Source organism: Microtus oregoni, unplaced genomic scaffold (assembly GCF_018167655.1).
Source record: "Microtus oregoni isolate MIOR12 unplaced genomic scaffold, Mior012 000054F_ref0000373, whole genome shotgun sequence".
NCBI classification, from domain to species: domain Eukaryota; kingdom Metazoa; phylum Chordata; class Mammalia; order Rodentia; family Cricetidae; genus Microtus; species Microtus oregoni.
Window position 1 is genome coordinate 10,169,730 of NW_024543830.1, and position 12,336 is coordinate 10,182,065.

Genomic DNA, 12,336 nt, shown 5'->3' on the forward strand with positions numbered 1-12,336 from the left:
CGTGGAGATCAAAGGACCACTCGTGGGAGTCATTACTCCCTTCCCACCGTGTGGGTCCTGGGGACCAAACTGGGGTCATCAGGTTTGGCAGCAAGTGCCTTTGCTCACAGAGCCATCTCGCTGGCCCATATTCTGACATTTTTAATGGTGTTTTTTTTTAATCCATATGATTCCAATGGGAATCACCTACAAGGCAGAATAAATATTTAGATTTAGTACTCAGATCTGAGTGCATTCTGTTCCTCCCCTCTCTGCCCTTGCAAAAGTGAAAGTAAAGTAGGCCTGTTGTTCCCTCACGGTCTGTCTGTCTGTCTGTCCGAGCCCTCCAGATCATTCTGCTTCTGTGTCTCCTTCTCCGGAGTCTTTGCCCCGCCTCTTGGCCTACCTGTCCCCACACACATATAAACAATCCTTTCTCTCAGCAACAAATACCAGAAGCTTTTAAAAAAAAAATGGCAAAAGGAAGCCTGAATGCCTCTGGAAAAAGATTGCAAAGAAGAGCCCAGCAACCGGTGACCATGGTGACGCCGTGTAATCAGCAAACCCAGGCCCTTGCTTTCCTTCCTCCTCTGGGCATCCATAAAATGGTTGGTTTAGAAACCCCAAGCCCACAGACTGTTTTCCAGCAACATAGCAACCGCCGGCAAACTGGGAAGTCAAAACTACCCGTGACCTGATTATCAAAACCAGAGTTATGACAGCAGGCTACCCGGCTGCCTTTCTTAGCAGGAGGGTACACTGGCCACCTGAGGTATCTCTTCTGTTAAATCCAAAATGTTGTGTGAAATACACCAGCACTTCACACACACACATATACATACACACACACATACACACACCTCACACACATATATACATACACACACACACACACACCTCACACACACATATACATACACACTCACTTCACACACACCATACACACACACACACACACACACACACACACTGTGGAGCCACCACAAAAGGAAGAGAATCTACAAAGGCCAAAACGAAGTGAAAGTAGGCACCTTGGGAAGCAGTCTGGCGCCAAAGCTGCCCTCTGCCCTCTGCCCTGAGTTTCCGTTGACAGTTTCCACAGCTTGGGGTTTGTGAGGTTAAGCCTGAAACCCAACTAAAATAGTCTGCTAGGATGCCCCACCCAAACCTGCCCCATCCCAGGAGCTACATTCTCAAGGTAAGAAACAAACCCACTGTGCAAAGCAGGGCGAGGAAACACCTGTGTTTGGGTTTGATCGTGGGCGTGAGGGGATCTTCCCTGAGAACTCAACCACAAGCCAACCCTCCAGGGACTCTGCTGTCTGGGTGAAGGTGATGTCACTGCCTTGACATGATCTGCAGAAAGACAAGAAAATTCTCTTGGGGGAAACACAACTCTAGCTGCAAACCCAAGACTGTCCCACAACTTAGTAGAAAAATGAGCAACTTTACCTTGTTTTTAAATTATTTTTTAAAAATCACACAATAGGGACAGTACAGGTGCCAAGCCTGGTGATCTAACACCAGGGCCCACATGATGGAAAAAGAGAACCCACTCTTGCAAGCTGGCCTCTGCCCACATAGGCATAGTGCTGTGTCTTCACAGGTACAAACACACTAAACAAACAGACAAACAGCTGTACCAAAAAAATAAATAAATAAATCACACAATATATAGGCCACAAGGCATTAAAACAATAGGCAGAAAATTCCACAGGTCACAAAAGCAGATCACCAGGGGCTCAGGGGTTACACTTGGGGAAGTGAGGCAACACCACCAGTCTGCTTTGCCTCTTTCCTCCGGTTTCTATGTATGAACCAGCGGTGTCCATGCTCCTGTCTTGATGCTCACTGGCCATATTCCTGGTTCTCTTCTTTTTCCCAAGGTCTATAAGCACATCTTTCCTCTGCACCTCAAGAAGGAAATCAGTCAATTAATCAATCAATCAATAGAGTCCCACCACCTTGCTCCACCACTCCCACAGCTAAACTTCTTGAAAGTACAATCACTGTGATTTCCTGCAGTCCATTGTGCCCCACCCAGCCCTTCTAAAAAGGCCTTGCCCGGGCTGTAGAGGCCGCAAGTGCCCTGAGGCACCAGGTCACCAAACCCAATGAACCCTTACTTACCAGTTATTGCAGAGGCATTGTACAATGTGAGCTTCCTCCTTCCAGAAAGTCTCCTGACTCAGTCTCAGGGGCCCTGCTTTCTTCTGAGTTTTCTCTTACGTCTTTGGTCACTTCTTCCCAGGCTCCTCAAGTATTCACTGTGGTTTGTATAGATATCCCCGTCTTGGTTTCTTTTCCTGTAACTGGGATAAAACACCCCGGCGAACACAACTGAACGGAGAAAGGATTTGTTTTGGCTCAGAGTTCGAGGGTACAGAACAACATGACTCATAAGGAATGGAAGCAAGAGCTTGAGGTGGCTTCTCAGGTCACACCCATAGCCAGGAAAGAGCAGTGCAAGGGACTCAGATCACTTTCTCCAGTTTGTACCGTCCAGGACTCATGCACAGGAAATGGTCCTGCCCCCTGTTAAGTGGGTTTTCTTCCAACAATTAACCTGGGTAAGATAAGCCCTTGATGGCCCGCCCGGAGCCCAGGACACCCCTCCCAGCATCTGTCTCCCTGGTGACTCCGGGTTGTGTCAAGTTGATGTGACAACAATCATCGCATCTCCCCAAGATTCACTTGGAAAATCTTGTTCCCACGCTTGATGCTATTGAGGGGGGGAGTTTACTGAGGGGTCTTCAGATCTTTCTAGAAAGGGATAATGGCACCCCCACTCTCTTCCTTTCTCCCTTCCTGTCTTGTCCTTGGTTGAAGCTGGAGATTTTGCACTGTCCTGGGCTTTCACTAAGGCATGCTTCACTGCGGACCCAAAGCCGTGGGACCAATTGTTCAAGGCATATCAACACTGTAAGATAAAGAGTTCTCTCTCTTAGCTGGTGACCTTAGCCATCTGGTGTAACGGTGGAAGGCTGACTGGTGTGCCTCCTCTGCCCACTCAGGGTGCTGTTCTTATGTCACTTGGCACCATCTCCACAGGCACAGCCTCCATTCTCCTGGACAAAACGACCATCTGTCTAGGGGAATGTATATCTGCGGGCTAAGGAAACCTTTCCCAAGGGAACTGCAGCATTAATGGCTTAGAGAGAGCTGACTCAGTCTAGATCCCCCCGCCCCCCAGTTCCCAGCCGTATTCCTCCCCACAGGTGGTTGACTCTGTGCCTATGAGGAAGTCGTCTTCCTTAAGGAGCTGTTGCTTGCCCATCCTGAACCTGACTGCGGTACACTTCCCAAGGGTATAAAACTCCCTGGACCACCAACTCGCACAATGCGGTCGATGTTAAGAGAGAAATAACTACAACATGAATAATAAATATTCCTGGAAAAGGGTGACAACCCCAAGCTTTCAATAAGATTGAAGAATGACTGAACGATTGGATTGATCATTAAAAATAGTTTCTGTTGCCCAAGGTGGTACACACCTTTTATCCCAATGCTTGGGACAAAGAGGCGAGTATATGTGAACTCAAGACCAGTTTGAGCTACGTAGTGAGTACCAGGCCAGTAAGGACCATGTAGGGAAACTCTGTCTCAAACAATAAAAGGAGGAGGAGGGAGAGGAGAATAACAACAACAAAATATAATAAGAGTTTTAAATAATAGACAAATCTGTGGTGAGGCATTTGATTTGGAAGGAGCGTAAGGAATCCCAGAGTGCTGCACACCTATAATTCTAGTACTCCGAGACAGCAGGTCACAAGTTCAAGGCCGACCTGGGCCACATAACAAGACTTTGTTCAAACAACGGCAACAAACCACTATGAAAATACTAAGAGAATTTATGCTGAATGCTCTGCTCTGTGACTAGCAACAAATAACGTCTATTCATAAATACATGAACTAATAGAAGAAAACCCTAACCTACCAATTCCATCAAGGGAAGAATTTTCATAATTCCAATAACTGGCAAATGGGATTAAATGTAGCTCAAAAGCTTCTACACAGAAGAAAAAAGAAGGTCACCACAGTGAAGAGAGAACCTGCAGAGTAGGAAAAATGTTTACCTCTGTTCACCGGGCCAGGCATTTGTAGCTAGAGTACTAGACTACCCAAAGAACGGCAAAAATTAAACAAAAAATCCAAGCCATTTAGTTAGTGAGCCAATGACCTGAATAGATAGCAAAAACCAAGAACTTGAAATGGCCAATAAATAATACAATAAGTAATGGGAAAGGTGATCAATATCCTTAGCCAACAGGGAAATATAAATTAAGCCTGTTTTAAGATTCTCTCTCAACCCTAATCAGAATGACTATCACCAAGGAAACATACACCAACAAGTAAAAAGGTGTGTTGGGGACTGCTTTTGGGGTTGTTGGGAATGTGAACTGGGCAGGTCAACATACCACAGAGACGTTTGGAGGTTTATGTTTATTACTGAACTGTCCCCCAACAGCCAAGAAAAGGAAGCAGCCTAGATGTTTATCATCATATGAATGGATAAAGAAAATGTACTTCATCTGCATGCGAATCATTTGAACTTTTACAGCCACGGAGAAAAATGACATCATGACATTTTCAGAAAAATAGATGCACCTGAAAAACACCGTGTTAATCAAAACAAACTAGATTCAGAAAGACAAATCTCTGGTTTCCCTCATATGGAGCCTAGATTTAAGAGTATATGTATGCATATATACAGGTATATATTTGTGTATGTGTGGGGGGAGGTCATGAAACTAGCAAAGGACTCATAAGATGAGAAGAAAGAATCTAGGGGAAGTGGGAAATGGGTAATGGAATACATTAATAAGAAAGTAGAAAGAGACTCAGTAGAAGAAGAACGGGAACCGTCTGGAAAGGAAGGGACACAGAGAGGGGACAGTGGAGGAGGGAAAGGATGACAACCAATATTGTGACACAGAGTGTATGAAGACACTGTGTTGAAGCCCACTGCTAAATCAACAAAGATAAAAACGTGTCATCTCAAGAGAGAGCAATTGCCAGTACTGCCTTACCTTGATGTTTAATGTCTGCTCATTTAAAGCCATATGCTATTTTAGTCAACTGCACTCTAAAAAGAATTTGAAGGATAACTCAAACGCTAAGAAGCTAATTAACACTCCAAGTCTTACAGGTCTCAAGAGAAAAGTTAATTCATTTTGACCATCATATAACCGTCTTTGTCCAGACACGTATAAAAAGACACTCAAGAAAAATCTTTGAAGCATTAAAATGCATTATTTTAGACTTACCTGAAAATATGTGTTCAAGAAGAAAGGGGAACGCTGTAAGATTCCACCCTGTTCAAGAAGAGCTTGTTCGTGTGTTTTCAATAGGAGGACAGTGGGGGGCAGGTCACACTGGCATGCGGTTTCTAGCGCAGGTATTGAAATAAGCATCGTGACAATGTCCTTTAGAATGGTTAATGGTTAAGGTACACCAGACATGGCATCCTTTAAAAATATCCAAACTTACAGGAAATAAGTTTAGGTGTCAATTTAAAAGTGTGAGACAAAGTACTACACAATGCCAGTTATGTGCAAATCTAGAACAGACAGAGAAAGCAAACCATAGCAAGGCTGCCTCCCAAAGATGTGGGCACAGGTGTCCTCGGAAGAAGCACACGGAACTCCCTTGTCAGTGGCAATGCTCGGTGCCCTGAAAGGGTTTGGATATTTGCTGAGCGCTACCAAATTGTATACCTAAAGTCTAAACACTTTTTGGAGGTTAATTTTATTAGGGGAAAAAAAACCAAAACATAAGCAAATGTTTGGACACTAATGTCATCTATGCTAGAGTTTGGGGGGAAACGCTTGGAATGCAGAACGAGTGAGGGGTTACCAAGGAGACAGCTGTACAGATAAGATAGTAATGGAACCAAAGCACGATATTTGCTAAGGAATCTAGGCAGTGATGATATGGTGTTTGCTGCCCAATACTTTGACTTTGCTGTACATCTGAAAATACTCATAATAAAATATTGCAGGGAACGGGCAAAAGGAAATATTTTTCATAATTATTTTTAGCACGTCTGAGAAAAGTTAAAACTGGTGGTTGGTGAACTGTCACCTTAGCTGTCCGGCACAAACCTCCCTCCAGTATCCCAATTGTAGTTCCCACCAGATCCAAAAGTCCGCAGATTCAAAACTGCATTTATTGTCTTCCCTCTATCGGGTGGGACCACCTCAGCTCCCAGTAACAGACAAAGAGTTCAACACAAGCAGGGATTTTTCTTACCTAGCAAGAAAGATGGAAGTGGGGATGTTGTGTTGCTGATCCCACAGTCTGATAGGGTCCCAGTAGGCAAGTCTGCGGTTCTCTTGACCATCCTTCATAGTCCCAGTATGTTAGAGCACCACGGTCAGGCACCCTGTCTGGGTTCAAGAGAAGACAGAGATGATGACTCTGGTGATGAGTTTAAAGGCTAATGTCCTTGTGTTGACACTTAAAGCAATCCTTTACTGGGATATAATAATGCATCTTGAAATGTGTCACTAGCTAGGATGCTCTCAACCGCAAAGACACGTTGTCCACACACAGTACTAAAATCCAGAGTAGAGCTGGAGAAATGGCTAGAGGTTAAAAGTGCTTGCTGCATGCATATCCACAGGTCCTGAATTCTGTTCCTGGCACCCATGTCAGGTGACTCACGACCACCTGTAACTCCAGTTTTAGGGGCTATGACACTCTCTTCTGGCCTCTGAGGATACCTGCACATACATATATACATACACATACACACAGAGTGAGGGGGAGGGAAGGAGGGAGATTTAAAAAATGTAAAAGTAGGCTTAAAAGTGACTTTAGAATTGGCTGACTGGATGATAGAGAAATGTCATCTACAATCTAGATTTTTTTTTTTCAGCGTTCTGCTTTGTTGTCTTTAGTGTTGGCTCTGTCCCCAGCCCGGCAACAAGAAGGACATAGCAACTTCAAGTAAAAGATCCACATGCAGGAACCATGAGAAGAGAGACCAACTGGTTCTCAGGAGCTACCACTCCCCTCCCTCCCGTTAGCAACAATGCCTGCCAGTTTATTTTCCGAGCTACAAGGTAAATGGGTTTGCCTTAGGGAGATGAGAGCTGGCTCCCTTATCTGAAGCTAGTCCTGCCAAGCAGGCTAAGACCTAGCTTTGTTATTTTTATATTTATTTATTATGGATATTCTGTTTGCATATATGTCTGCAGACTAGAAGAGGACACCAGACCTCATTACAGATGGTTGTGAGCCATCATGTGGTTGCTAGGACTCGAACTCCAGTCCTTTGGAAGAGCACGCAATGCTCTTAACCGCTGAGCCATCTCTCCAGCCCAAGACCTAACTTTGTGAAGGGAATTGCTAGGATTAATCTCACTCAAAAGTTTGATGAGCCCTAGAATCACCCTGGAGACATGTCTCTAGACAAACATAAGAGGGAGCAGCTTGATTGGATGAGAAGGGTGCCCACTGTGGGTAGCACCATTCCCTGGCTTGAGAGCCTGGGGTAAGCCGAAGCACACACAACTCTCCGTTTCTTGACTGTGAATACGGTGTAGACAACGTGCCTCAAATTCCTGCCACCGTGACTTCCACCGTGATGGGCCGCATCCCTGGACTATGACCTAACATGAGCTCTTTCTCTTCTTCCTTTGCTTTTGTCGGGCTATTCTGTCACAACAACAGGAAAAGTCGCTAAGATACGGGTTGAGTGTATACTGCAGATCTAAGAGTGTTACAGGGGGCACGTGATGAAACGTTTCTAACAAACGCACGAGGCTCACAGCATGGAAGAACAGTAGATTTATTATATAGCATAATAGAAGTTCTGTTCCCAGAAATGACAGAATATATAATCTCTAAATATTACAGACATAAAAATCAACAATATGATACAACACGACAGTATACCATCACTGCCCCCTGTTGATTTACTGGATGCCTACTGGGTATCGGGGACTACTCATTAATCTCGTTCCTCTTTCAGAGCAAAACAGAGGTGACAGATAGAGACTGTGTGACTGAAAATGAGGCTTCCCCTCTGCGTACTAATGGCTTCTACCTTTGTCTCCAGTTCACTGTGACTACCAGAATCAGCACTTTCATTTTTCTTCTCATTTTCATAAACAAAATTCACTAGCTATTCAAAGATGGAGCTTTGATATAGGCTGAGGGGGTAACAAGGTGGAGACTGACTTGGTCGTGAGGTCCTGGCTACCTCTTACATCATACTCCTCGCCCCTCACTGATCTGGGCGCTTTACATATATATTCGCTCCTTGAGCTTCACAACTCTTTTAAAGCAGGAACTGCAATCTCCGTATTGAGATGGGAAAGAGAGGCACAAGGAACACGGGACAGCGTAGCACATTAGTCGACCACTGCGGTTTGCTCTGGTGCCCTCCCGCTTCCCCTTACTTTGGTTATCTCTCTGACTCCTGCTCCTAAGCTAGGCTGTGCTTCCTCCTTCTGTCTCCCACCTACCCCTCCTTCCCCCACCTCCTTCTCTCTCTGCTGGGACTCTTTTTACAGAGTCAGGCCCACTACTCTTCCTAGGAAAGCCTTCCTTAGTCAAGGCAGACACCAGTCTCTCACCCAGCACCTAAGGCACCCACCATGCTCAGATAATTTGCTGACAGATCGTGCCTGGCTTCTTCTGTTGTCCCTGGGGCTTGCTACTATGCCTGGCCTATAATTGGCACTTCGAGTGTTGCTAAATTAATGCACCAGCTCCCTGATTCTACACTTTCCTGTCTCCCCCGTGCCGTCTGACACCACATATTGTAGACACACGACACTTAGTCAACTGGAGCGGGTGCCGCCTTCTCACCCGTAACCTAACTTAATAAAAACAAAGCAAAACAGAACCCGCCCCACCCCCATCTACACATCTCAATCTAGACCCCGAGAATTTGGAGTGCTATCAAGGTCTGCCAAACCCGGTAGTCTGACTCCCCCTTGCTGGCCTGGCCGGCTGGGCTGGGCCGAGTGAGGAGCAGTGTCAGGACTCAGGGCCGCCGCCTGGTGCGCCTTCTCCCAGTTCTTGCCTATTAAGGTAAGAGTCCTCTAGGAACGCAGCGACGGGAAGGAGGGTACCCAGCAGCGGCCTCCGCGCTTGGAGGACTCTGATTAACCGCAGCCTGGCGCCTCGCCTACTTAGCTTTACCACCTGAAGTCACCTTCTTATGTTTTCATAGCCACCGAGAATAACTTCAACCATGACCGCGGGCCTCAAAGGTGTCTGGGCACCCGGCGCTGACTAAATGGACCCCGCTTCACGGGTGGGAGCTGCTCTAGCACAGATGCTCGGATAGCTACAGGAGTCCGCGCCCTTCGGCTCGGAGAAAGGTGGTGCCACCTCCGGGAGGCCGGAGCGGGCGCGCGGGACCCGGATCTCCACCCTAGGACTCCCCATCCCAGGCCAACTGGCCGCTCGCGTCCCGGGTCCCGCCCGCAAGCCACGCCCACAGGTCACGCCCCTTCCAACCCGCCCCGCCCCTCCCGCCGGCGCCCGCCGCTCCCGGGGCTCGGCGCGGGCCTGGGGAATCGGGAGCCCGCTGCCGGGGTCGCAGTATGGGGCGCTTTCGCGGGGGTCTGCGGTGCATCAAGTATCTGCTGCTCGGCTTCAACCTGCTGTTCTGGGTGAGACCCGAACCGGCGGGCCAGCTAGGGGGCCGGGGTCCCCAGGGAGGTGACCGCAATAGAGTTGGGCCCTGGGGGAAGGCAGGGTGTTCCAGAGGCGCTAGGGAGACAAAGAGGGAGGGGACGGATGGAGGGGGAAAGGGCAGAGAGAAGCTTGAGCCACCAGAGCCAGTGAGAAGACAAGGTACCATGCTTCCCCGAGAGGAGCCATCATCCTCGGTGGCATCGCCCGGCGGGTGGCGCCAGGTGCGGGGACCCAGCGGGCCCCTTCATCCCGAGGGCTGGGGCCCTGGTGGCAGGCGCTTCCTGAAGCCCGCTAGGCACACACACCCCCTTCGCGCGCTGCCTGCTCTGGGTGGGGGTGGGGGAGCCCGGCTGCCCGGTCAGGGTACCAGGAGGGAAATCCCTACCCTGCGGCTGCCTGGGGTGGCGCCTCATCCCAAGAGTGTGCGGACACACCGCCTGGCTCTGGTGGTTTGTTGGGAAAATACGGACAGTAGCGAAAATTAAGGGAGTGGGGGATGATCGTCCTTTTCTTGGGCATGGGGGGGGGGTACTGCTGGATACAGTGGTGGGTGCTGTTCTATGAGGGGCTGGAGAATGGAGGGGCTTGGGAAGGGCAGCAGCATCCCCCCAGGCTCCCTGCCTACAACCAGTACTCCTGAAATGAGCTCATTCAACTTTGCAGGGTGGCGTAGACCTGGCAACATTCCCCAGTTAGAGATGCAGAGAGACAGAGAAAGGGTCCTGGCTCCAGTCTCCCGTGTTAGCAGGGCATGGTTAGGGGTGGACCATCCCTGGAATACTCTCTCCCAGGCCCTGGAGAACCTTCAGAGGTCCTTTCTGCACAGTCCCTACTGGCCTTCCCTTAATAGAACGCTAGCCAGTGTAGCTGCTCAGATAGACCCTGAGGGGAGCCGCGAGTTTTGTTTTGGGGGAAGTGGGTAACAGCAGGAGCAGCGATGCTTTGAAATTACTGGGCTGGAAGCCATGGTGATCCCCTGTGCTCTGAGGAGGTTGTCTGAACAATAAGTAATTATTGAAAGGTGGGCTCCAACCCATTAGCCTGGGTGACACCAGCAGCTCCAAGCTCTTCAGAGACCACGTGGTCAAGACCAACATGGGTCAGCAATGGACAGTTTGGAGGAGGTACCTGGGGGCTTCGCCTGAATTTTAAAAATACACATAGCTTTTGTACACCTGGACATTTGCATATGTCACACTCCAGGAAGAAGTATTTTCGAGTACTCTTGTGTTGTATTTTTTTTAGAAGTCTGGCTTAATTTCAAAAGCTGTTCATTATAGAGACCATGCCACGCTGACACCCTTCCTTCTCACTGGTACAGATTCGGAGCTCCGTGTGAGCCCGGGAGCGAAATCTCAGGCTAGGTTTAATGCTCATTTGTGCCAGCTTCCCCAGATGTATGGAGCATTTGCAGTGGGTCAGGGACAGTGCTAGGCACCCTACATCTGTCTTTGCACCCCTTTCTCACTACAGTGCTCGTGTGCAAGCGGCTCACCCTCATTTTAAGATGTGAAGACACAGAGACTCAAATAGGTCACACAGCTATTGAATGGCAGACATAACTCTGACGCTGCCTACTCCCTCTTAACCCTGTGGGGGATCCCATTAAAGCTGCAGTCCCCAGAGTATGGCTCCTGGGTCAACAGCATCAGTGCCCCCTTGGAATTTTTCAGAAATGGGCATTCTCACCGCAAGCCAGACTTACTGAATCAGACACTGTGGCGAGGTGGGGGAGCAGGGCCCAGCAAGCTATCCTAAAAGACCACCCAGGTAACCCTACCCCCACAGACATGGTTCAGAACCACTGTAAACAGTTGCTAGATAGATGGTGTCTATTAGCTTAAAGCACTGTTCTCAGGTATGCTACTTGAGCTGACGAGAGTGGTGCATGCTGGCCAAGAATAAAGTGAGGCAGAGCGTGACCAAGTGGCACGTTTCCCACCACTGGCCATAAACACATCAAGGAAGAGGAACAAGAGTCTAGTGAGGTCTGAGAGTCTGTCAGAAGTTAGAGGTGGCTCTTCCTATATGTGATCTAAGTACAGAGTTCAGAGAAGGGACCCCAGTATCAATGAGAAACCTAAAAACTTCTCCTGGGAGACATTGAAGAGCTGGGAGGATGGGGGTGGTCCAAGGCAAGCCACCAGCTGAGGCACAGAACAAAGAATTGTGAGACCTCTGAGTGACAAATTCGTGGGGCCTGAGTGCAGAGATCCAAAACATCCCGTGCTTAGACAGAAGGGGTGTGCCTGAGCAAGCTAGTCCCATTTCCAGGATGAGTTTGCTCATCTGTACAATCGGAGGGACAGAGCTGTGGCAGAAATGTGTGAAGTCCCTGATCCCACCTTCCTATGGCAGTCCTACAGAGTAGGGGCTTAAAGTGATTCCTTATTTTTATTCCTAACTGCCTAGCACACAGGAAGCACCCAATAAGTAGTAACTGTCTTCCTCCTGACGCCTTGCCGTTGGCAAACTCTATGTATGTGTGCCAAGTGCTGGCACGTGACTGCTTTGGTGGGTCACTATACATTACCCTTTTAACTCATACTTGGGTATTCTCCCCACAAAGTTTTCTACTCCCTGAGAACAGAGAACTCTTTTCCCTGTTGTTTTCAGAGCCATTCCCTTCAGCACCCAGAATGGTGCCCAGCACATAGGAGGCGCTAACTCTCTATCGAGTGAATTAATGAAGCTTCAGGT

The 12,336-nt window shown here is 48.2% G+C and overlaps 1 protein-coding gene and 1 long non-coding RNA gene across 4 annotated transcripts in view; one reads left to right on the forward strand and one right to left on the reverse strand.

Annotated features, from left to right (window-relative positions):
* Positions 1–1,471: 1,471 nt before the first annotated feature.
* On the reverse strand, positions 1,472–9,928 carry LOC121438050. 3 transcript variants are annotated; one of them, XR_005973031.1, is made up of 5 exons: positions 9,800–9,928; positions 6,232–6,368; positions 5,247–5,368; positions 2,110–2,291; positions 1,472–1,886 (listed from the first exon to the last, which is right to left on the reverse strand). It is a non-coding gene; the product is annotated as an uncharacterized LOC121438050 (long non-coding RNA). The 3 variants fall into 3 exon arrangements; XR_005973029.1 differs by lacking the exon at positions 9,800–9,928 and adding an exon at positions 9,149–9,407; XR_005973030.1 differs by lacking the exon at positions 9,800–9,928 and adding an exon at positions 8,585–8,663.
* Tspan2 (tetraspanin 2) overlaps positions 9,478–12,336 on the forward strand; it is a 39,766-nt gene continuing 36,907 nt past the window's right edge. The window contains exon 1 of the mRNA XM_041638251.1: positions 9,478–9,611. Coding sequence (XP_041494185.1) covers positions 9,543–9,611 — 69 coding nt within the window. The 5' untranslated portion in view covers positions 9,478–9,542. The remainder of the gene's footprint in view (positions 9,612–12,336) is intronic.